The sequence below is a fragment of the Somniosus microcephalus genome, chromosome 13 (assembly GCF_052327205.1).
Source record: "Somniosus microcephalus isolate GS21.2 chromosome 13, FLI_Smic_1.0, whole genome shotgun sequence".
Taxonomy (NCBI): Eukaryota; Metazoa; Chordata; class Chondrichthyes; order Squaliformes; family Somniosidae; genus Somniosus; species Somniosus microcephalus.
In genome coordinates this window covers 192,241,538-192,267,604 of record NC_140999.1, presented here as the reverse complement: position 1 = coordinate 192,267,604, position 26,067 = coordinate 192,241,538, and the positions used below count along the sequence as shown (strand labels likewise).

At 49.1% G+C, this 26,067-nt stretch overlaps 1 protein-coding gene across 1 annotated transcript in view; it reads left to right on the top strand.

The window, feature by feature from the left end:
• The window catches only part of col9a3 (collagen, type IX, alpha 3), a 190,985-nt gene that overhangs the window by 149,473 nt on the left and 15,445 nt on the right, over positions 1 to 26,067 (top strand). The window contains exons 23-30 of the mRNA XM_086005879.1: positions 5,331 to 5,384; positions 6,398 to 6,469; positions 11,282 to 11,317; positions 14,586 to 14,630; positions 15,655 to 15,687; positions 16,720 to 16,866; positions 18,264 to 18,318; positions 22,819 to 23,001. Of these exons, the coding sequence (XP_085862005.1) occupies positions 5,331 to 5,384; positions 6,398 to 6,469; positions 11,282 to 11,317; positions 14,586 to 14,630; positions 15,655 to 15,687; positions 16,720 to 16,866; positions 18,264 to 18,318; positions 22,819 to 23,001 (625 nt within the window). The remainder of the gene's footprint in view (positions 1 to 5,330; positions 5,385 to 6,397; positions 6,470 to 11,281; positions 11,318 to 14,585; positions 14,631 to 15,654; positions 15,688 to 16,719; positions 16,867 to 18,263; positions 18,319 to 22,818; positions 23,002 to 26,067) is intronic.

Here is a 26,067-nt window from a genome sequence, read left to right as displayed (position 1 = left end):
CCTGGATATCTGACTTAGATACTGACATTTGATTTGCTTTGCTACTACCGTACGAAAGAAGAGAGTGCACCTGTATACCTGTGAGTGTAGCAGTGAGTGTGCCGATGAGAATACCGGTGTACCTCGGAGTACATCTGTGAGTATACCTGTGTTCTTGTCAGTGTGTCTGTGAGTATACCTTGGAGTGTACCTGTATACCTGTGAGGAAACCTGTGCATGCACCTGTCTAACTGTGAGTGTGACTGAGAGTGTGACTGAGAGTGTGCCTGTGAATGTTCCTGTGAGCGTTCCTGTGAGTGTTCCTGAGTGTACTTGTGAGTATACCTGTGACTATACCTGTCGGTATACCTGTGTTCTTGTGAGTGTGCCAGTGAATGTACTTGAGTGTACCTGTATACCTGTGAGTGTGTCTGTGAGTATACCTGTGTGCCTGTGCGTGTATCTGTGTGTATACCTGTGAGCGTACCTGTGAGCGTACCTGTCAGTATACCTGTGCGTGTAGCTGTGAGTGTTCTAGTAATTATACCTGTGAGTGTTCCTGTGTATCTGTGAGTTTACCTGTCAGTGCACCTGTGAGTATAGCTGAGTATCTGAGTGTACCTGGCTCTGTACCTGTGTGTTCCTGTGATTGTTCCTGTGATTTGAAAATAATTAAATGAAGAGAAAATAATTAGAATTAGACAACTGATTGCAGAAAAGATAAGGGCCTAGAAATTCAGTAAGGCGCTGCCAGCTTTGCGGCCAGTTACCGCCCAAAGAGGGCTTCTGCGCCAATAGAGGAGTTTGCGCTGATATTCAGCGCAGCGGTAATGGCGGCGGTAGCCGTTAGCGCAGCGCCGGCACCGATGATGTCATCGGTGTGCGCAGTGCCCCGGTTCCGCCCCGATACCGGCCCGACCCCCATATTTAGTTGCGGCCGCCTCTTCCGCAGCGGCCGCAAACAGCGATCAGAAAACGGGGCCGTACTGTAGCCTTAGTGGGGCGCTTTAAGGTGGAGGTGCGGCCGGCCGCTTTTTCGGCGGCCGCCTGCCCGCACCTCCTTCCCCGGCCTCCTCCACGCCCCCCCCCCCCCCCCCCCACGGCATTGCCGGCTGCTTTCCGCGAACCCGGCACTTCTCCGTGGTGCCGGGCTCATTTGCCGGCACTATCCAGCGGCGATCTCCCCGTTGCAGGCACCTCCCCCTTAAGAGAAGGAGGAGGCCTGCAGTACCGCAGCCTGCCGCTCCGCAGCGGGTGGCGCAGCGGCGCCTAGAGCGCTGAAATTCAGTTTCAGCGCCCCAAGCGGGGGCGGGCACACCCTGGAATAGCGCCCGGTTCCGACTTGGGGCGCAAAAACTGAATATCTGACGCGCGCAACTGGCTCCGCGCTCAGCGCTAACCTTTGGGCACATGCCAGTTGGCGGGCCCAAAGTGAATTTCTAGGCCAAGGTTTAATATCCTGAGTGAGTTCTTTGCGATGGCAACAAATATGGTGGATGGGATAAGTGAAATGGATGTAGTCTACGTGGACTTGAGAGCCTTCGACACAGTATCACCCGGGAGGTTATTGAAGATTAACGGATATGGAATTAAGGGAAGGGTAGAAAATTGGATTAAGAGCTGTTTAGAAGGAAAGGAAGATCATTTTTTAAATACTCGTTTATGCGATGTGGGCGTCGCTGGCAAAGGCCAGCATTTATTGCCCATCCCTAGTTGCCCTTGAGAAGGTGGTGGTGAGCCGCCTTCTTGAACCACTGCAGTCCGTGTGGTGAAGGTGCTCCCACAGTGCTGTTAGGGAGGGAGTTCCAGGATTTTGACCCAGCGATGATGAAGGATCGGCAATATACTTCCAAGTCAGGATGGTGTGTGACTTGGAGGGGAACTTGGAGGTGGTGGTGTTCCCAGGCACCTGCTGCCCTTGTCCGTCTAGGTGGAAGAGGTCGTGGGTTTGGGAGGTGCTGCCGAAGAAGCCTTGGCGAGTTGCTGCAGTGCATCTTGTAGATGGTACACACTGCAGCCACGGTACGCCGGTGGTGGAGGGAGTGAATGTTTAAGGTGGTGGATGGGGGGCCAATCAAGCGGGCTGCTTTATCCTGGATGGTGTCGAGCTTCTTGAGTGTTGTTGGAGCTGCACTCATCCAGGCAAGTGGAGAATATTCCATCACACTCCTTACTTGTGCCTTGTAGATGGTGGAAAGGCTTTGGGGAGTCAGGAGGTGAGACACTCGCCGCAGAATGCCTAACCTCTGATCTGCTCTTGTTACCACAGTATTTATGTGGCTGGTCCAGTTAAGTTTCTGGTCAATGGTGACTCCCAGGATGTTGATGTTGGGGGATTCGGTGATGGTAATGCCGTTGACTGTCGAGGGGCGGTGGTTAGACTCTCGCTTGTTGGAGATAGTCAATGCCTGGCACTTGTGTGGCGCGAATGTTACCTGCCACTTATCAGCCCAAGCCTGAACGTCGTCCAGGTCTTGTTGCATGCGGGCATGGACTGCTTCATTATCTGAGGAGTTGCGAATGGCACTGAACACTGTGCAGTGATCAGCGAACATCCCTACTTCTGACCATATGATGGAGGGAAGGTCATTGATGAAGCAGCTGAAGATGGTTGGGCCTAGGATACTGCCCTGAGAAACTCCTGCAGCAATGTCCTGGGGCTGTGATGATTGACCTCCAACCACCACAACCATCTTCCTTTGTACTCTGCATGACTCCAGCCAGTAGAGAGTTTGCCCCCTGATTCCCATTGACTTCAGTTTTATTAGGGCTCCTTGATGTCACACTCGGTCAAATGCTGCCTTGATGTCAAGGGCAGTCACTCTCACCTCATCTCTGGAATTTAGATCTTTTGTCATTGTCGGATAGATGCCAGTGTTATAGCTGTACTGGAACAGCTTGGCTAGAGGCGCGGCTAGTTCTGGAGCACAAGTCTTCAGCACGATAGCCGGGATGTTGTCGGGGCCCACAGCCTTTGCTGTATCCAGTGCGCTCAGCCGTTTCTTGATATCATGTGGAGAGAATCGAATTGGCTGAAGATTGGCTTCTGTGATGGTGGGGACCTCAGGAGGAGGCCGATATGGATCATCCACTTGGCACTTCTGGCTGAAGATGGTTGCAAACGCTTCAGCCTTGTCTTTTGCACTCACGTGCTGGTCTCCACCATCATTGAAGATGGGGATATTCATGGAGCCTCCTCCTCCCGTTAGTTGTTTAATGGTCCACCACCATTCACGACTGGATGTGGCAGGACTGCAGAGCTTTGATCTGATCCGTTGATTGTGGGATCACTTAGCCCTGTCTATAGCATGCTGCTTCCACTTTTTAGCATGCATGTAGCCCTGTGTTGCAGCATCCCCAGGTTGGCACCGCATTTTTAGGTATGCCTGGTGCTGCTCCTGGCGTGCTCTTCTACACTCCTTATTGAACCAGGGTTGGTCCCCTGGCTTGATGATAATGGTAGAGTGAGGGATATGCCGGGCCATGAGGTTACAGATTAAGGTGGAATACAATTCTGCTGCTGCTGATGGCCCACAGCGCCTCATGGATGCCCAGTTTTGAGCTGCTAGATCTGTTCTGAATCTATCCTATTTAGCACGGTGGTAATGCCACACAACACGATGGAGGGTGTTCTCAGTGTTAACATGCAGGTGCAGCAAGTAATTAGGAAGGCAAATGGAATGTTGGCCTTTATTGCAAAGGGGATGGAGTATAAAAGTAAGGAAGTCTTGCTACAACTGTACAGGGCACTGGTGAGACCACATCTGGAGTACTGCGTACAGTTTTGGTCTCCTTATTTAAGAAGCGATATATTTGTATTGGAGGCAGTTCAGAGAAGGTTCACGAGGTTGATTCCGGAGTTGAAGGGGTTGTCTCATGAAGAAAGGTTGAGCAGGTTGGGCCTATACTCATTGGAGTTTAGAAGAATGAGAGGTGATCTTATTGAAACATATAAGATTCTGAGGGGGCTCGACAGGGTAGATGCAGAGAGGATGTTTCCCCTCGTGGGGGAATCTAGAACTAGGGGGCATAGTTTCAGGATAAGGGGTCGCCCTTTTAAGATGGAAATGAGGAGGAATTTCTTCTCTGAGGGTCGTGAATCTGTGGAATTCTCTTCTCCAGAGAGCTGTGGAGGCGGAGTCAGTGAATATATTCGAGGCTGAGATAGACAGATTTTTGAGCAACAGGGGAGTCGAGGGTTACGGGGAGCGGGCGGGAAAGTGGAGCTGAGGCCAAAATCGGATCAGCCATGATCTTATTAAATGGTGGAGCAGGCTCGAGGGGCCAAATGGCTGACTCCTGCTCCTATTTCTTATGTTCTTATGTTCTAAGACGGGACTTCGTCTCCACAATGACTATGCGTTGGTCACTGCTACCAATGCTGTCATCGACAGATGTATCTGTGACAGGTAGATTGTTGAGGACGAGGTCAAGTAGGTTTTTCCCCTCGTGTTGGTTCTCTCACCACGTCGCAGGCCCAGACTGGCAGCTATATCCGTCAGGACTCGGCCAGCTCGGTCAGTAGTGGTGCTACCGAGCCACTCTTGGTGATGGACATTGAAGTCCCCCACCCAGAGTACATTCTGTGCCCTTGCTACTCTCAGTGCTTCTTCCAAGTGGTGTACAACATGGAGGAGTACTGATTCATCAGCTGAGGGAGGGCGGTAGGTGGTGATCAGCAGGAGGTTTCCTCGCCCATGCTTGACCTGAAGCCACGAGACTTCATGGGGTCTGGAGTCAATGTTGAGGACTCCCAGGGCCACTCCTTCCCGACTGTATACCACTGTGCCACCACCCCTGGTGGGTCTGTCCTGCCGGTGGGACAGGATATACCCAGGGATGGTGATGGAGGAGTTTGGGACATTGGCTGGAAGGTATGATTCTGTGAGTATGACTATGTCAGGCTGTTGCTTGACTAGTCTGTGGGACAGCTCTCCCAATTTTGGCACAAGTCCCCAGATGTTGGTGAGGAGGACTTTGCAGGGTCGACTGGGCTGGGTGTGCCGTTGTCGTGTCTGTAGCTGGTGCCGAGATCGATGCTGGGTGTTCCATCCGGTTTCATTCTTATTGTTTTTCGTAGCGGTTTTTTACAACAGTGACTCGCTAGGCCATTTCAGAGAGCTGTTAAGAGTCAACCACATTGCTGTGGGTCTGGAGTCACATATAGGCCAGACCGGGTAAGGATGGCAGATTTCCTTCCCTAAAGGACATTACCTGTGTACTTGTGTGCGTACCGGTGTGCGTACCGGTGAGCGTATTGTGAGTGTACCAATGCGATTTTCTGCATCTCCTGTTCATTGCCTGCCGCCGCTGCTGTCAGATTTCTGTCTCTTTTCTTCCGATTTGTGCAGGGGGAAATGGGACCTGTCGGGGGACGTGGAATCCAGGGTCGCAGAGGTTTCCAGGTAAGGAACTCTCTTCTTGAATGGATAAATTTGCATTTATATTCAGGACAAACCAAAACCCTGCACAGCCAATGATGTATGTTTGGAGTGTGGTCACTGTTTAACTGTTGGAAACGCAGCAACCCAATTGTGCACAGCAAGATCCCACAAATAGCACTGTGATAATGGCCAGTTATTCTGTTTTTAGTGATGTTGGTTCAGGGATGCATATTGGCCCATACACCGGAGAGAATTCCCCTACTTTTCTTTCAATAGCGCCGTGGGATCTTTCATGTTAGAGGGCAGAAGGGCCTGCAGTTTAATGTCTCATTCAAAAGACAGCCCCTCCGACAGTGCGGCGCTCCCTCAGTACTGACCCTCCGACAGTGCGGCGCTCCCTCAGTACTGACCCTCCGACAGTGCGGCGCTCCCTCAGTACTGACCCTCCGACAGTGCGGCGCTCCCTCAGTACTGACCCTCCGACAGTGCGGCGCTCCCTCAGTACTGACCCTCCGACAGTGCGGCGCTCCCTCAGTACTGACCCTCCGACAGTGCGGCGCTCCGACAGTAGCTGCATTTCTGACCTGTACAGACAGGGGGCGCTCCTCACCAGGGAAATGGCGCCTCTTCCTGTGGTGATGGCTTCTTTTCCCTGAATCCCTCCTACCTGCCCCAAAGAGCTCCCGGCTGATCCTCTGGATTGCTTTCCCAGCAATTTATTACCTATTATTTTTGAAAATGGGCGTTTCCTCATTTACTATCCCATAAGAATTTTGTCCAGAGATATTTGACAAGATGTTTGAATCCTCCTTGCCTCCCCTTTCTCTCCCTCTCTTCTTCTACCTTCTCTTTCTTCCTCTCCTAAACCCCCTTCCACTTCCCTGCTTTCTCTTCCTTGACCTCTTCTCGCTCTGCTCACCTCCTCTCTGCCTCCCCACCTCCTCTCTCCTTCCTGTCTTCTCCCCTTCCCCTTTTCCCTCCCTCCCCACACTCAGATAACTCACCTTGTTAATGGAAGTAATTTTTTCCTGCAGGGTCGGAAAGGTGAGAGCGGTGAGCCAGGTGTACCGGGACCTACAGGAATCCGCGGGGATTTTGGGCAGAGGGTGAGTGTTGTCGTTACGTAACATTATTGACAGTGAAGGAATGAAGTCAGTCGCTAGATTGCTGCCGATTACAGAACAGTTCAGCTTTTCATTGGCTCTGTCGATTGCGGCTGTACAGTGATTGGCTGCATTGAGTCTACTAAGACTCCTAGATCTTGTTCAGCTTCACCCTTGGCCATTCAACATTATAGAATCTTACAGCACAGAAGGAGGCCATTCGGCCCATCATGCCTGTGCCGGCTCTTTGAAAGAGCGATCCAATTAATCCCACTCCCCCTGCTCTTTCCCCAGAGCCCTGCACATTTCTCCTTTTCAAGTATTTCTCCAATTTCTTTTTGAAAGTTACTGTTGAAGGAAGGAGAGATCTTGGAATAACTGATGGGGGCGGGGAGGGAGGTTTTCTTCAAAAAAGAAAATTAATTTTAACTTTTTTGGCCTAGCAATAAATTACTTGCTACGCGGACAGAGAAGTTTCAAAATATAAAGAAATGCTTAGGCCACAAAATTCGGCTCCTTTGGACCTACCGTTAGCGCCTCCGGGGGGTGCTAAAGGGGCACAAAGGGCTTATCACCCGGACGAATAGCGCCTCCCAAGAAATTTGGCGGGGCGCTACTGAGGCGCTAGCTGATAGCGCCGTGCCCCCGCCAGTAGCGCCCCGGGCTGCTGCGCCACCGGCGATGATGTCATCACCGTGCGCCGTGACCCCTTGGCGCCCCACCATGACCCCTTACCGCCCCGCGGCTGAAATTCGGCTGCGCCCCGCGAGGCTGCCATGGGCGGTGTCAGCGCCAGCCTCGCGGATCATGAGCCGAGCCGACCTTCGCTCGTGGGGCGCTAATTAAAAGGAGGTGCGGCGGCGACCCGTGCCGCCATTTAATTTTTTGGCTGCCCTTGGCGTGGTCCGTGGCCGCCATCGGGCAGCCCGGCACCGCGTCTCAGTGCCGGGTTGCAGCCACAGCACCACGATGCCCCGGTGGGCCAGTGTGGGCCATCGGAGGCCCTGCGGAGCTCGCTGCGTCCCACCCCTTTAACAGAAGGGGAATGGCGCTGAAATGCGACAACGCTCCGGAGCTACCACGCTTTGCGCCCCCGACACCACCCTGAGAGGAAGTGGAGCGCCCGAGATAGCGCTCCGCTTCCTCGCCAGGGCGGTAAGCCGAAGTTAGTGGCTGGGGCACTAAATCGCCGGCGATAATTCGGTCACCGTCCCCAAACGGGGCATAACCGAATTTCGTCCGTTTAGTTTTTTAACTATTATTCATTTTCGGGATGTGGGCATCACTGACAAGCCTGGCATTTATTGCACATCGCTAGTTGTCCTGAGAAAGTGGTGGTGAGCTTTCATAGAATCATAGATTGATGCAGCACAGAAGGAGGCCATTTGGCCCCTCGTGCCTGTGCCGGCTCTTTGAAAGAGCGATCCAATTAGCTTGAGCCTTCAATACAACAATCACTACAACCCAGGGTTGCCAACTCCGGTTGGACGTATTCCTGGAGGCATCATCACATGACCACCTGCCTACAACCGCCCCGCCCCCTCACACTCCCGCCATTGGTCGCCCAACATGTCCATCCTCGCGACTCCCCGCCTTCCCACGGCCAATTGGAAAGCGAATAGACTCTTCATTACCCGATTGGACGATTCTGGATTGCTGGCAGCCGTGTCCTGGGGATTTGTCCTTAATTCCTGGAGACTCCAGGGCAATCCTGGAGGATTGGCAACCATACAACATCCTGTGCGTTCACCTAGTTCGAGGTTACTAAGCTGCTCTGCTGGACTTCTGATCGTTAACCCTGATACAGCGCCTGCCCCTTGTTCTCTGTCTCGCACATTTATGTACAGAATCAGTTCCCGATAACCTCTCTTAATCCGCCTGTGCTTTATCCAGCCCTTTTCTGGTTGTACTTGTTTTGCCCACTTTACCTCGGGCCCTTTTAGAACCGTTTCCAGAATGTGTTTACGCAGCTTCCTGTCTCCCGGTCGGAATTGGTTTGCTTTACTGAGTTACTGACTGCTACAACCACCCCTGTGTGTTCAGGCAGCCTCTCAGCTTCCTGACTTGGTGCTCAAGGGGAGGTTTGAAGTCCTGCTCTGTGCTGGGCCTGTATACAAGGACTTGGCCTCTGAGCACAGACACACCATTGTTTCAACTGGAAAAAGAAACTTTCATTAAGATTTTCACACTGTTTATTTTGTTCAAACTACCTCGCCCAAGTGGCCATTCGTGGCTGAACCTTGAAGTGAGTGTCTACAGGCGAGGCTATTGAACTGTGGAGGGCATCACAGCCAAATGCAATCCCGTCCGTCTCCCGCTATCCGCACTCCAGCACCTTACAGCAGTGGTCAGCGGATAGAAATCCCGAGCCCAGGGGTGCTGAGGCTAATTGGCAACACCTGAGGTCGCATTACAAACCTTCTGATCATTACAAACCTTCTGATCATTACAAACCCTCCGATCATTACAAACCCTCCGATCATTACAAACCCTCTGAACATTGCAAACACTTTGCTTGACTGTTACACTCACGTGGTTCCCAGTTAGCAGGGAGGTTCTGGGTTGAAGCTGTGGGACTCTGACTCCCAGATTTTATCTCCTGTGTTTGGAGGTTCTCATTCTTGGAGACACCTTGTTTATACCAGGTTTGTGGCTGGCTTCTGTTGCAGTGAAAAGGGAAGGAACTGTGCGGCAGTACCTGTGGATCCGACCATCATTTTCATTCGAGTGTTCAATTTAATACTGTTCCTCAGGGAGGTCAGAGATTAAAGTTCACCTGTCCCCTTGAAGAGAAACACATTATCAGTTAACACCCACAAAGGCAACTGAAGACAGGCGAGATGGACCGTATGAACGTTTCCATTCTTAAGCTTTCAACTTAACAAGTAATTGTCAAACCCCGATTCTTTTCACTAACTCTGGTTAAAGGAATAAACGTCCCCCTTTATTTTGCTGCCATAAATTTACGTGAATCTTTGTCAGAAGAGGATTTCATTCGCCGTACTCACATTTATCACAAACACAGTTTTCTATGAGGACGAGATGCTCTCCCGTGTTGTTGCTCGGGCAGTCTGGCTGCGATGAAGGTGGGACTGCATTTGCTAACCTGTCCCGTGAAGGCCGCTGCTCGCCTGCTCCCTGTGAGGGGGAACTGGGCTAAATTAGCGGCTAATCGATGTCACCGAGGGAAGATTGTCCAACTCAGCAGCTGCTGGCGAATGGCTGGCTTCTCCCGTAGCGGTCTCGCCAGGTTCCGTAGGTCGTTAGAAAACAGCAGGGAAAGACAAGAGGGGGGGAAATTGGGTTGATTTGCACCCCGCTAGCGCCCCCCGGAGGTGCGCATGGGTGCAGCGCCGCTAACGCCTCCCGTGAAATTCAGTGGGAGGTCAGCGGCGTCGGTAGCCGGTAACGCCCTGTGCCGCCACGCCGCCGGCGATGACATCGTCGTGTGAGCGCCCCGACCACAAACTTCCCTTGCACCCCCTGACCTATCGGCTGGACAACATGTCCGACAGGATCGGGGTGGCGTTTTCCCAGCCGCAGTGGCACAAGTTAAAGGGGCTGGTGTCGGGCGGCCGTTTTTATTTTGGCCGACTGCCAGCACCTGCCCCCCCTTCCCCGTTTTTTTTTAATGCGGGGTGCCGGCCACGATCGCTCAGCCCGGTGCTGCTCTTGAGTTTTCCCGGCACCCTGCTCCCCGGTGGTCCAGCAGGGCCCACCCGGTGCGCGCAGTGCTAGGCCCCCTCCCCTTTAATCAGGGGAGGGGGGCCTGTAATACCGCGGCGCTACGTGCTGACACACGTGGCACGGCGCCGCGTAGCGCCGTCAAATTCAGTAGTAGCGCCTCGAGCAGGAGGTGGAGCGCTCGCCAGTAGCTCCTGCTTGGGGCGCTACTATTGAATTTACAGCAGAGGGGCGCAAACTTTTTCGGGGCGCTAAAATTAGCTTCCCGGCAACGTTAACGCCCCAAGAGGGGCACCACCCAATTTCCCCCCCCCCCGCCCCGCCGCCCAAGCTTTCTTATGCATTTTTTTGAAAAGGTGGATCAATCCTGATTCGCTGATATTTTATTAAGATATTTGAACTAATCAAGTGCATGTGTGAGGCGCACTTTGTGTGTGAGGCGTACTTTGTGTGTGTGACGCCTTGAGGTGTGACACTCGAGCCAAGACCTGTGTGTGTCCAGAATCTAGTTTTGTGGGACAGTGATGTTTTGCAATGCAAACGTGACACCAGGAATTGAAGACCTTGGAGAGGGTGCCGAGGAGATTTACCAGAATGGGACCAGTTACGCGGAGAGACTGGAGACGCTGGGGTCGTTCTCCTTAGAGCAGAGAAGGTTAAGGGGAGATTTAATGGAGGCGTTCAAAATCATGAGGGGCTTGGATAGAGTCAATAAGGAGAGACTGTTTCCACTGGTGGGAGGGTCGGTAACCAGAAGGCACGGATTTAAGATAACTGACAAAAGAATCTGAGGGGAGATGAGGAGAATTTATTTTACGGGGAGTGGGATTAATTGGATGGCTCTTTCAATGAGCCGGGGCGCGCACACACTGTACCAAAAAGCCTCCTTCTGTGCGGTAAGATTCTATGAAGGGAGGTTATTTCTGAATACTGGGGTAGAGGGGTAGGCAGATAATCGGGCAAATGTTGTTACGAGTGTGTTGGTCACCATCTATCACAAGCTCACGGTCAGTCTTATAACCTTCAGTGGCGATTGTAGCATGCGGTGATGCCTTTTGCGCGCTTTCTTCAGAGTCGAAGAACTTATTCTTCACAGCCAGCTAATTATTTTGTTTTTTTCCTCTTCCTCAGGGTCCTGTTGGAGCATCTGGTCCCAAAGGTAACCAGGTAAGAAAATAACTCTGTCCACTGCAGCTCCTACTGTGAGAGTCCGTTCAACTATGACCCCCCCCTGGTTGCAGGTCGGGTCGCCAACTCTGGTTGGCTGCATTCCTGGAGGTTCCATCACATGACCCCCTGCCTCCAACCAACCCGCCCCCACTCACCCGCCATTGGTCCATCAGAATCTCAGTTCAATGAAAGGAAGGAGAGACTTGCATGTGTAGTGTCGTGACAATGAGGAAATGCTGGTGGGAAGGCCCTAGCATGACAGGAACCTGCACAAGGCTGCCCAAGACCTCGCCCTTCACCAACGTTCGGGGGCCTCCCTATACCACAGGTGGGCTGCCTGAGCAACGCTCCAGATGTTGAGCACCCATTTCCAATGGCCGTTTCGGGGTAGGCCCACTTCAAACTAGATACGTTTTACTCGCGGAAGGCCTCTCCCAGTATTAGGGTCGCGCTTTGCTCCTCGGCGTTCCCCGGATAATTCTTCAAAGAGGCCTTTGTGTGCACGGTATTGGAAAGAGTACAATAGCGGCCCTTAAAGAGCAGCCATCAGCTCTTCACTGACTGCTTCCACCTGGCCGCCTGGCTCCTAACATGCAAAGCACCAGAAGCAACACAAGGAGGTTTGACTGAGCTGATCTGACTGTGTTGGGCAAGATGGTCTTAGTTGAGCTCAGTCCAGGCCAGTGGATGATTCTGTGCGATCTTGGGCCTGTTGCACTGGACCTACAGTAGAGTCTGCTGGTGTCAATGATAAGCAGTCCCAGGCTGGGTCGCCAACTCTAGGTTGGACGCATTCCTGGAGGTGACATGGAAGGAGTTCAGCGAAGATTCACCAGGCTGATACCTGGGATGGCAGGAATGACGTATGAGGAGAGATTGGGTCGATTGGGCTTATACTCGCTGGAGTTTAGAAGAATGAGAGGGGATCTCATTGAAACTTATAAAATTCTGACAGGACTGGACAGATTAGATGCAGGAAGGATGTTCCTGATGGCGGGGGAGTCCAGAACCAGGGGTCACAGTCTAAGGATAAGGGGTAAGCCATTTAGGACAGAAATTAGGAGGAATTTCTTCACCCAGAGAGTGGTGAACCTGTGGAATTCTCTACCACAGATGACGGTTGAGGCCAATTCATTAAATATATTCAAGAAGGAGTTAGATATATTTCTTAAGGCTAAAGGGATCAAGGGATATGGGGAGAAGGCAGGGACAGGGTACTGAATTTGGATGATCAGCCATCTTCTCATTGAATGGTGGAGCAGGCTCGAGGGGCCGAATGGCCTACTCCTGCTCCTATCTTCTATGTTTCTATCACATGACCACTTGCCTCCAACCACCCCGCCCCCCACTCTCCCGCCATTGGTCGCCCGACACGTCCATCTTCGCGGCAGCCCGCCTTCCCACGGCCAATCGGAGAGCGAACAGACTCTTCATTACCCGATTGGATCGTTCTTGACTCTCAGACAAACAGCCCCTTTCTGTCCAATCTCCAACATTTTTAAAGCTAATAAGCCAAAGTGTTGAAAGAAAATGTTGGTTTTTAGTGTGATTTTTCTCCCTGGGTGTTGCTGGCCGCAGTGTCCTAGAGATTAATCTTTAATTCCTGGAGACTCCAGGGCCAATCCTGGAGGGTTGGCAACCCGAGCTACAGGGCCTCAATCCCAGAATGCTCTCTGTGAGGGAAGTGTCGGAGATGGTTGGGCTCTCCATGGGAAAATACTCTCTGCATTGGAGCTTCCAAACCATCTCTGAGAGAGTCTCAGTGATAGATGTTTAGGTTTTTGGAACATGCATCTCCACTCCCTGTTAGATTGAGCTAACGTGACTTTATTTATTTATAAAATTTTAGTAGATTTACTAGAATGGTACCTGGACTCCAAGGGGTCATTTATGAGGAGAGATTACCACAAACTAAGGTTGGATTCCCAGGAATTTAGAAGATTAAGGGGTGATTTGATCGAAGTTTTCAGGGTATTAAGGGAAACTGACGGGGTAGATAGAGACAAACTATGTCCACTGGTTGGGGAGTCTAGGACTAGAGGACATAGTCTAAAAATTCGAGCCAGACCTTTCAGGAGTGAAGTTAGGAAACACTTCTACACACAGGGTGGTAGAAGTTTGGAACTCTCTTCCGCAAACGACAATTGACGCTGGATCAATTGTTAATTTCAAATCTGAGATTGATAGCTTTCTGTTAACCAAAGGTATTAAGGGATATGGGCCAAAGGCAGGTAAAATTCTAACAGGACTAGACAGACTAGATGCAGGAAGGATGTTCCCGATGGCCGGGGAGTCCAGAACCAGGGGTCACAGTCTAAGGATAAGGGGTAAGCCATTTAGGACAGAGATGAGGAGGAATTTCTTCACCCAGAGAGTGGTGAACCTGTGGAATTCTCTACCACACAAGGCAGTTGAGGCCAATTCATTAAATATATTCAAGAAGGAGTTAGATATATTTCTTAAGGCTAAAGGGATCAAGGGATATGGGGAGAAAGCAGGGACAGGGTACTGAATTGGGATGATCAACCATGATCTCATTAAATAGCGGAACAGGTTCAAGGGGCCGAATGGCCTACTCCTGCTCCTATCTTCTATGTTTCTATATGGAGCTAGATCGCAGATCAGCCATGATCTCATTGAATGGCAGAACAGGCTTGAGGGGTTCCTCCTCCTGTTCCTATGTGGACTAATATGCAGGCTCCTTTTCACATCAGCTCTGTCTTTTTTTTGTAGACAGGTTGTTTAACTTTCCAGTTGGAAGTGATGGATTTAGTAGCCTTTGTCCAACTCTCCTGTTACACGAATCGCTCGTGGTCTCTGCCAGTACTTTTCCAACTGTAACTAACTGACCTCACAACTGTTAATAGAAATAAGTGGCTGATTCACTCTTCTATGGGGTACACAGGTCTTAACTTTGTTTCTATGTGTTGGTGGGGCTGATCCTGCCTGCTTTCAACGGGGTGGAAATTGGGTGGGAGAGAATCTGCTCGATTACCTGCGTGCTGAAGGTTGTGGATTACAGCCCTTTGGTAATCAAACAAGGAAAATACACAGCAGGCCAATCAGGACCCAAAACGTTAACCTGTCTTCTCCCCATTTTATCAGCTGACTGACCTGCTGTACATTTCCATCAGATTTCCAGCAATCATATATATTTTAAAATCTTTAACGACCTCTTACCTGTTTCTTGTTGCACTCTGTGAATGGAATGCGCTTTCTGTTGTTTAACTATATGTCAGCTCCTATTGTATGTTCTGTTTTATAGGGACTCGCAGGATCTGATGGGCTCCCAGGAGACAAAGGAGATATGGTGAGTTACATTCTACCAAGAGCTCGGTGTTACTCAAACACTGATCTGACCAGCACTGTTTCTCACAACTAATGATCACAAGGGACTGCACGTGACACGCTCATCAATAAGGCAACTATAACGATCGCCAGTCATAGCAATCATACAGACGTCTGGTAAATTCATCCGCTTGTCCAGTCTTAATGAAATACTGGTTGTAATATGATGAGCTGCTGGTTGTAATATGATAATGAGCTGCTGGCTGTAATCTGATGATGAGCTGCTGGTTGTAATCTGATGATGAGCTGCTGGTTGTAATATGATAATGAGCTGCTGGTTGTAATATGATGATGAGCTGCTGGTTGTAATATGATAATGAGCTGCTGGTTGTAATATGATAATGAGCTGCTGGTTGTAATATGATAATGAGCTGCTGGTTGTAATATGATAATGAGCTGCTGGTTGTAATGAGCTGCTGAGGGCAGTATCCCGGATGTCTGTGTTTTGAGCTGGAAATACACTCAGTGCGAAGGACACCCAATGGACCCTGGTCAAAATGGGACTTGAACCCACAACCTTGTGACTCAGAGGCCAGGGTGCTACCCACTGAGCCACGGCTGACACCTTTGAACGTACTGTGAGCTTCTAGCACATGGTGGGATTCTCTCTAGTTCATGGATGGAATGTGTGGTCCTTTTGGGCACCTGCCTCATGTCTACGTGTAGCGAAACGTATACAGTTCCCGCAATGTTTTGCTGGTGTGTGACCACAAGCTTGGAATCATGCTCACGGTACCTGCTACCCCAGCAGCAGCCAATATACCTTCACTCTTGGGCAGTCAGAGGTGCCCGCGTTACTGAACTCACAAAGAAGATTGCAAGTAATAAAAACAGAAAATGCTGGAGATACTCAGCAGGTCAGGCAGCATCTGTGAAGAGAGAAACAGGTGCCCGATTGCAAGGTCGGGCATCAGGAGACCAAGGGCACACTGATGTAAGACTTGCCCTGAATGAATCTTTAACCACCTTCCTTTTCTTCCCTTTAGGGTCAGCCAGGACCACAGGGGCAGAAGGGAGAGGTAAGTGACATCAGAGAAACGACAATACCGTGGATTGGGGAGCTTTGGGAATCATGGGTCCAAAGTCACCTTTCTCCTGCCAAGCCATGCTACGTTTACCACACGTCATGTCTCAAATGACTCAGATATTGTATCCCAAAATATGTTGTTTTCGGAACGAAATCCGTCTGTATCAGGTGGCGAGCTGCTCGCCCATTTACAGGCCCAGCTGAATGTTGCATCCAACCAGTCTTGGGTGGCAATGGAACAGCCAAGGTGCCCCCATTCTCCCCGATTTTCATCTGATGTTTTATCAGGCAAAAATCAGGGAGCTGGCAGTTGTAAAATCCATGGCAGCTCATGCCCTTGTACCAGACTCTGAAGAGCCAGTGTGTTCGGGGGTGGGGGGGAGAGAGATAGGAGGAGGAAAGAATAAATCTGTTACCTTTGCATTTGTTGAAGTCTTTATTATCATATCCTGTAAAATAATTTAGCTTGCGGCTGATAGTAATTTCACACTACCCCAATTTCTGATCTTTCATCAGATGTGGCTGAGCCCTGGCTGATCTTTCACCAGATGTGGCCGAGCCTTGGCTGATCTTTCACCAGATGTGGCCGAGCCCTGGCTGATCTTTCACCAGGTGTGGCCGAGCCCTGGCTGATCTTTCACCAGGTGTGGCCGAGCCCCGGCTGATCTTTCACCAGGTGTGGCCGAGCGCTGGGTAATCGTTCACCAGGTGTGGCCGAGCCCTGGCTGATCTTTCACCAGGTGTGGCCGAGCCCCGGCTGATCTTTCACCAGGTGTGGCCGAGCGCTGGGTAATCGTTCACCAGGTGTGGCCGAGCCCTGGCTGATCTTTCACCAGGTGTGGCCGAGCGCTGGGTAATCGTTCACCAGGTGTGGCCGAGCCCCGGCTGATCTTTCACCAGGTGTGGCCGAGCGCTGGGTAATCGTTCACCAGGTGTGGCCGAGCCCTGGCTGATCTTTCACCAGGTGTGGCCGAGCCTCGGCTGATCTTTCATTAATTCTCTTTTGACTTTCTGATGTTTGCAGTCGGGACCTCGAGGTGAGGTGGGACCCAAAGGTAGCTCCGGACCAGCTGGCGTTCCCGGAATAGACGGCGTTCCTGGGCCTTCCGGGCTGATGGGTGTGGCCGGAGAGCGCGGAGTCCCCGGGGTCACCGGAAAAACAGGTCCTCCCGTGAGTAACTTGTTCAGAAATACCCTGGGGCGGGAGAGGGAGTGTTTCACCTGAACCTTACATTTAGGTCTTTACATAGCAGAATATGAACCCAGGCCATTCCATACAGTAGATTTCCCAATAAATCTCAGCACCCATGTCTGACGTGAGGCAGATCCCATTAGCACAGCTCCCGTATGCATGCAAGGTGCTGATTTCATAAAATCATACAGTACAAAAGGAGGCCAATCGGCCCATCATGCCTGTGCCGGCCCTTTGAAAGAGCTGTCCAAAATAGTCCCTCTCCCCCTGCTCTTTCCCCTTAGCTCTGCAAATTTTTCTTTTTCACCTCAATTCTAAAATTCTCATCCTTGTTTCAAATTCTCCTCCAGCCCTACAACCCTCCGAGATCTCTGCCTCCTTCAATTCTGGCTTCTTGCGCATCCCTAATTTTAATCGCTCCACCATTGGCGGCCGTGTCTTCAGCTGCCTGGGCCCTAAGCCTCTCCACCTTTCTCTCCTCCTTCACATCGCTCTTTAAAACCTACCTCTTTTCACCTTTTCTAATATCTCCTTATGTGGCGCAGTGTCAAATTTTGTCTGATAACGCTCCTGTGAAGCGCCCTGGGAACGTTTCACTACATTAAAGGTGCTATATAAATGCAAGTTGTTGTTTTCAAGTATTTATCCAATTCCCTTTTGAAAGTTACTATTGAATCTGCTTCCACCGCCCTTTCAGGCAGCGCGTTCCTGATCACAACAACTCCCTCCGTAAAAAATATTTTTCTTCATTCGCCCCCTGGATTATTTGCCAATTATCTTTGAGGAACATCTCGAGAATAGTTAGTAAGCAAAGGGAAGATGACTTGCTCGGAACCCAACAATTCTGAGTTTATCGTCACGTGATCCTTGTGTGTCATTTGCTGCTATGAGATCCAGGATATCCAATGTTGCTCCACAGACTCTGCATTCCAGCTGAATGTAATTCATAAAATTAAGATAACTTTGCACAGTTATAAATAGTCAGTCTTTCCAGGATAATAGCAAGCTAACCCGGACGCGGTATCTCCAAACTAGGCCATAATTCTTCACACAGATCCTTTGATGCTTCAGACTTTAGACTGACAACACAGCCTTGCTTGCTTAGCTTGGGTGTGCAGAATCCTAATGACCTGATGAGTTAGCCTGTATCAGACAGAATAAATTCATGATGTGCAAGGATATTAATATGGACTTCAGTATTGTTGAGCTATTTTTTCATTATTTCTCACCAGATGTTTTAACCGCACCACGCCCAGGCCGTGTCGGCGGTTTATACACTTCCTCCTTTACAGTAGCCTCGCGTGCTAACTATCCCATGATACCCTTTATTTACGCCAACCAATTAAATGATACATTTTTCTCTCGCTGACCTACAGGGTAAACTGGTGAGTGAGCAGCACATCCGGGAACTCTGTCACAGCCTGATCAATGGTGAGTTTAACCTCGCACATAAATCATCCTTTATTCAGTTACTATGAATTAATTCATATTTCACTGAAAGCTGCGTCAACGCAAGACTACAAACAGGATAGTAATTCACAGACGCCGGGGTAACCCATTACCTGAGGTGTGAGAAACATCTTCACCCAGAGAGTGGGGAGAATGTGGAACTCGCTGCCACAGGGAGTGGTTGAGGCGTATGGCACAGATGCATTTAAGGAACAGCTAGATAGCTACATGAGGGAGAAAGGAATAGAAGGATATGGTGATGGGGTGAGATGAAGAGGGTGGGAGGAGGCTCGTGTGGAGCATAAACACCGGCATAGACCAGTTGGGCCGAATGGCCTGTTTCTGTGCTGTACATTCTATGTCATATGTAACATATAAAGGAGTTAACATTGTAAGCTGTCATCGCAACCCTTAGATGGATAACTGCCTAGGAACACTTTCTAGAACACAATGGGGGGTGAAATTGATCTATGCCAGTAGCGCCGAGATCAATGTCACCCCCAATTGTCTTTATAACTAGTCACTTTCCCATGGTGTTACACATTGGGTGTCGAGACATAGTGTAGTCTTCAGGCGAAGCAGAGTTGGAGGGCATAGGTTTATATTCCTTTTATAAATTCCTATTAGAATGGAAACTGCTTAGGTTAACGTGGCATGCTGCAATTATACCTTCCTGCCAGTGGTGGCACTGCAATGTCTCCATTGCCAGGAGGTTGTAATTACAGTGTGACCGGTTTACATAGCCATTCTAAATATTGTAATAGGAATTTATAATGGAAAAAGTTGATGGGAAGTACATAGTAGATGTAAGAATTTTGATACAGATGTGCAGAAATATAGCAATTCCTTACCTTTTAATGTCTTAAGTGTTCTCCATTTCAGTTGTGGGTGAGATATCCGTGATGGACACTCAGTTCCTGGTTCTGTACCTTGTGATTAGGCTAGGAATGGTCGTGAGATTTATATTATTGACTGACTCATGGCATAGTGACACATGTTATAAAGGGATGCAACATTCTCTTTCTTTCCAAGAATACAGACGCTTTGGAATTCTCTACCCCAGAGGGCTGTGGATCAGTCGTTGAATCATAGAAATTTACGGCACAGAAGGAGGCCATTCGGGCCATCTTGTCCGTGCCGGCCGACAAAGAGCTCTCCAGTCGAATCCCACTTTCCAGCTCTTGCTCCGTAGCCCTGTAGGTTACGGCACTTCAGGTGCATATCCAAGTACTTTTTAAATGCGATGAGGGTTTCTGCCTCTATCACCCTTTCAGCACAGAAGGAGGCCATTCGGCCCATCGTGCCCCTGCTGGCTCTCTACAAGAGCACTTCAGCTAGTCCCACTCCCCCGCCCTTTCCCCATAGCCCTGCAAATGTTTTTCCTTCAGGTACTTATCCAATTCCCTTTTGAAAGCTGTGATTGAATCTGCCTCCACCACACTCTCAGGCAGTGCATTCCAGATCCTAACCACTCACTGTGTAAAAAATGTTTTTCCTCATGTCGCCTTTGGTTCTTCTGCCAATCACCTTAAATCTGTGTCCTCTGGTTCTCGACCCTTCCGCCAATGGGAACAGTTCATCTCTATCTACTCTGTCCAGACCCCTCATGATTTTCAACTCCTCTGTCAAATCTCCTCTCATCCTTCTCTGCTCTAAGGAGAACAACCCCAGCGTCTCCAGTCTATCCACGTAACTGAAGTCCCTCATTCCTGGAACCATTCTTGTAAATTTTTTCTGCACCCTCTCTAAAGCCTTCACATCCTTCCTAAAGTGCGGTGCCCAGAATTGGACACAATACTCCAGTTGAGGTCAGACCAGTGTTTTATAAAGTTTCATCATAACTTCCTTGCTTTTGTACTCTATACCTCTATTTATGAAGCCCAGGATCCCGTCGGCTTTTTTAACTGCTTTCTCAACCTGCCCTGCCACCTTCAACGATTTGTGCACATATACCCCCAGGTCTCTCTGTTCATGCACCCCCTTTAGGATTGTACCCTTTAGTTTATATTCCTCTCCTCGTTCTTCCTACCAAAATGTATCACTTCACACTTTTCTGCGTTTAAATTTCATCTGCTACGTGTCCGCCCATTCCACCAGCCTGTCTATGTCCTCTTGAAGTCTGTCACTCTCCTCCTCACTGTTCACTATACTTCCAAGTTTTGTGTCATCTACAAATTTTGAAATTGTGCCCTGTACACCCAAGTCCAAGTCATTAATATATATCAAGAAAAGCAGTAGCCCTAGTACTGACTCCTGGGGAACACCACTGTATACCTTCCTCCAGTCCGAAAAACAACCGTTCACCACTACTCTCTGTTTCCTGTCACTTAGCCAATTTTGTATCCATGCTGCCACTGTCCCTTTTATTCCATGGGCTTCAACTTTGCTGACAAGCCTATTATGTGGCACTTTGTCGAGCCCCTTTTGGAAATCCATGTACACCACGTCAACCGCATTACCCTCATCAACCCTCTCTGTTACCTCATCAAAATACTCGGATCAAGTTGGTTAAATATGATTTGCCTTTAACAAATCCGTGCTGGCTTTCCTTAATTAATCCACACTTGTCCAAGTGACTGTTAATTTTGTCCCTGATTATAGTTTCTAAAAGCTTCCCCACTACCGAGGTTAAACTGACTGGCCTGTAGTTGCTGGGTTTATCTTCCTTTTTTGAACAAGGGTGTAACATTTGCAATTCTCCGGTCCTCTGGCACCACCCCCGTTTCTAAGGAGGATTGGAAGATTATGGCCAGTACCTCTGCAATTTCCACCTTTACTTCCCATTCACTGGTAACTGCTCAAAACTATGTAAATTTGTCAATTAAATTGTACGTTTCTGTAAAATAAATCCAGCAGAAAATTAAAAATGCATTTTTTTTAGTCCTAGATTGGAACCAAAATATATAGTCTGGCTTTCTCATTGACAATTTTGAAGATTGCCCAAGTACAGGGGAATAGTTTTACAAATTCCTCACAGAAATTCTGGACTGACGTATTTCTCAAAAAGAGACATACTCACGTTTTTAAATCTGCCTACGCAATGTTATATCAGTTTACAAAATAATAACCTCAAGTTATTGGATTTTAAATAATATTTCCTTCACATTTCAAACATGAGTGTCCTTGAGACAAAATGGCCATGAGAAATAACAGGTTGTTTCCATGCCGTCCTATATTTTATATATAATAAAAACTTGCCTAGGGCACATGCAAACTTTGTCCACAAACCTTACTTCCTGTTTTGTCACGATTTTAGTCACACTAAATGTTTCAACATTTACCATTGTAAATTGCTAACATTTTCAATGCAATTTTGCCAAGTTGCAAGCTTTGGCCACTAGTTGGCTCAGTGGAGTCGGTTTCTGAAGTCTTTACAGAGAATTTTAACAGGCCATTCGGCCCAACTGGTCCATGCCGGTGTTTATGCTCCACACGAGCCTCCTCCCACCCCCAAATTTATAAACAAATTGGTGACGGAACTCGCTAGAGTTTAGAAGAATGAGAGGGGATATCATTGAAACTTATAAAATTCTAACAGGACTGGACAGACTAGATGCAGGAATAATGTTCCTGATGGCGGGGGAGTCCAGAACCAGGGGTCACAGTCTAAGGATAAGGGGTAAGCCATTTAGGACAGAGATGAGGAGGAATTTCTTCACCCAGAGAGTGGTGAACCAGTGGAATTCTCTACCACAGAAGGCAGTTGAGGCCAACTTATTAAATATATTCAAGAAGGAGTTAGATATATTTCTTAAGGCTAAAGGGATCAAGGGATATGGGGAGAAAGCAGGGACAGGGTACTGAATTTGGATGATCAGCCATGATCTCATTAAATGGCGGAACAGGCTTGAGGGGCCGAATGGCCTACTCCTGCTCCTATTTTCTATGTTTCTATGTCACTAAATTGCATATAAAAGAAAAATATATTCAACAACTGACCACGGGCAATGTTGCAAGAACATAAGGAATAGGAGCCATACGGCCCCTCGAGCCTCCTTCCGTGCTGTAACCATTCTATGAGTCTATAAACCGAGGCCCCATCTGCCCTCCCAGGTGGATGTAATGGTGGATCCCATGGTGCTATTCGAAGACGAGCAGGGGAGTTCTCCGGGTGCCTTGGCCAATGTTTATCCCTCAACGAACACCATCAGCAACAGATTAACTGGTCGTTCATCTCATTCCTGCTTCGCGGGATGCTGTGTGCAAATTGGCTACTGTCTTTGCTTGGGGGGACAAAACACAACAATGGCTACACTTTAAAGTCATTCATTGGCTGTGAAGCACTTGAGACATTCTAAGGATGTGAAAGGCACTATATAAATGCAAGTTCTTCCGCCATGCTTTGTAACAGAGGTGAAGAGTCTGAATTGTAAAAGATGTCTGCAGTGTACTAATGCCAGAAACCATCTGAGCTTAAAACTCTATCAAGAATGAAAATTTAATAACAAAATTGAATCTTTTTTTAAAAATTTCTTCTTCCAGATCAAATAGCGTTGTTAGCAAATAACCTGAGGAGGCCAATGGCCCCTGGGATGACAGGACGGCGCGGGCCCCCTGGTCCTACAGGCCAACCAGGGATTAAGGGCGAAGTTGGCCACCCGGGCAAACGAGGCCTCCCAGGATTGAGTGGACCATCGGGAGAACTTGGTGACACGGGCCCTCGAGGTAAGAGCAAGTTGGAAGGGTCTAAATTCACATAGAATATGACCCGTGAGCTGATACTTAACCACTTGGGTTTATGAGAGTACTCTTCCAATCTCCCCCCCCCACCCCCCAATTTTTTTTGTGTGCGCGGCCCAACGTTGAAAAAGCCGGGTGACCGCTTTACAGAACACCTCCGTTCAGTCCGTAAGGGTGACCCTGAGCTTCTAGTCGCCTGTCATTTTAATTCACCGCTCCATTCCCACTCGGACTTCACCGTCCTTGGCCTCTTGCATTGTTCCACGGAAGCTCAATGTAAGCTTGAGGAACAGCACCTCATCTTCCGATTAGGCACTTTACAGCCTTCCGGACTCAATATCGAGTTCAACAATTTCAGGTCATAACCTCGGCCCCTATTACATTTTTACTTATATTTTTTATCCACACCTTTGTTTTGGCCTTTCTCTTTTTTTCTCTCTCCCACACGGCAGCTGCCTCCCATTCTGCCAGCGCATTTCACACCTAATCTAGAGCCGTCTTTTGTCTCCACTAGTCCTATCACCATCTCGTCTCGTTTTGAATACCTCTTAATGTCTCTTCTCTTTTGTTCTCTCCCAGCCCGGCCTCTTAATCTATTTCATTCCCTGTGCCTCTTTAGTCTTGATAAAGGGTTTTGACCCAAAACGTTGACTCTAATTTCTCTCCACGGATGTTGCCTGGCCTGCTGAGTTTTTCCAGCATTTTCTGTTGTTATTTTGAAAAAGCCGGTCCTGGGCTGTGCGGGAGCGGCGTATAGGGAACCTGCTCTTAACCTTTGTGTGTAAAAGTTAAAAGACTTTCTTTCAAAGTTGAGATATCTGTGCTGCTGTAGCTGCCGTGTTTTAATTTTAATTTGTTTTCGGGATTGTGGGCGTCTCTGGCAGGGTCGGCGTTTATTGCTCACCCCCTGGTCCTCCTTGAGCCGCTGCATTGCTTGTGGTGATGGGGTTCCCAGAATGGTGTTGGGCAAGGAATTCTAGGATATTAATTCCTGGGATTTGAAGGAACAGTGGTGCTTCTCCAATTCAGGATGGTGTGCGACTGAGAGAGGAACTTGGAGGTGACGGTGATCCCACGACATTGCTGCTCTTTTCCTTCTTGGTGGCAGAGGTCGCAGGGGGTGGAGGTGCTGTAGAGGTAACCTGGTGAGTTACTGCAGTGCTCCCTCTGCCACAATGCGGCAGTGATGGAGGGGGTGGATATTGAGTCCAATCAAGTGAACTGCTTTACACCATCCAGCAGCCCGGAGTTTGAATTCCAAGGCTGCTTGCCCCGCAACTCATTGGTGAAGGGTCGAGGCCCACTGTCCCGGCCAAGTTTGAAAGTGGTTGAGAAGCACCCAACTACCATGTGACCAGTTGGCTCCTGTTGACGGTCGATTGGATCGGAGACAATATGCTGATTTCTAGGGGTATTTGCTATCCACACTTTACACCAGCGAGTTGGTAAGGAAAAGCCAAAGGGATCAGGAAAGGTTTGACCATATTGGGTGTCTCGAAGGGCACCGCACTCTTGGTGGATCCAACTAAGCACCCGTGAAGCCTGCCTCTGGGTTTGGTTGTTTGAGCTGATGGAGGTTTTCATACCGCACAGAAGGAGGCAGTTCAGCCCATCGTGCCTGTGCCAGCTCTTCGGTAGAGCTCTCCAATTAATCCCACTCCCCCCTGCTCTTTCCCCATAGCCCTGCAATTCTTTCCTATTCAAATATATATCCAATTCGCTTTTGAAAGTCACTATTGAATCTGCTTCCACTGCCCTTTTGGATTGTAACAGCTCCCTCGGTTTATTTTCACTTCCTTTCTGTGAGCTTCGTACTTCTGGTGGTTTTTGTTTGAAGAGTGGGGCCTGCTGCTTTCAGTTTCTTCTGTGGAATTGATAACCAGAAGCAAAAAATCTTATTAGACCTTTTTTTGCTCAGACATGCTTATCGCCATCTTTCAAAATCTCTAAACCAACTACAGAGATGACATGGGCTAGGGTTAGCTAGAGTTTGTTTGCCCGATACGCAGTGCGCACTCTTTCCTTGTTGCGACACACTTCGTTTACCTGAGTCCAGAGAGCTTAGATGCAGGTTAGAAAAAAAGCAAAGGGTTGAAAAAACCCCGAGTTTGTGCATAGCTACTGCTGGAGTTCAACCAACAGCCTCACGACCCAGAGCATGGCAACGTTCTTTCTTCGACAGCACCTCCCAAACCCACGACCTCTACTGCATAGAAGGACAAGGGCAGCAGGCGCTTGGGAGCACCACCACCTCCAAGTTCCCCTCCAAGTCAAACACCATCCTGACTTGGAAGTATATCGGCCGTTCCTTCATCATCGCTGGGTCACAATCCTGGAACTCCCTCCCGAACAGCACTGTGGGAGTAACTTCACCGCACGGACTGCAACGGTTCAAGAAGGTGGCTCACCACCACATTCTCAAAGACAACTAGGGATGGGCAATAAATGCTGGCATTGCCTGCGACGCCCACGTCCCATTAATGAATTAAAAAAACTTGTTAGGGCAGTGGATTGCACATTGCCGGGATATCTGGAGCCAGGTGAGAAGCCCTTCAGCGACAGGTCTGCCACTCCAGGTTCCATCCGTGAGCCAGGTTGGCCGATGAATTATCAGCAGTGGAGTACTACCTTGCTCAGGTATCAGCTACCGAGACTACCACAGAGAGTCGACTTAGTTCCACACTTCCTTCATCAAGGGTCTCGCCTTGAAGCCTTCTCGGCCCCAAAGAGGCTCTGTGTACAACCTTTAGTTGTACTCGGGTGGATGTATAAGATCCCATGGCATTCTTTTAAAGAAGAGCAGGGGAGTTATCCTCAGTGTCCTGGGGCCAATATTTATCCCTCAGTCAACATCACTAAAAACTGATTATCTGGTCATTAGCACATTGCTGTTTGTGGGAGCTTGCTGTGTGCAAATTGGCTGCCATGTTTCTTGCAGTACAACAGTGACTACACTTCAAAAGTACTTCATTGGCTGTAAAGTGCTTTGAGACATCTGGTGGTCGCGAAAGGCAAGCCTTTCTTTTTTCCCCCCACAGAGGACAGTGGGTG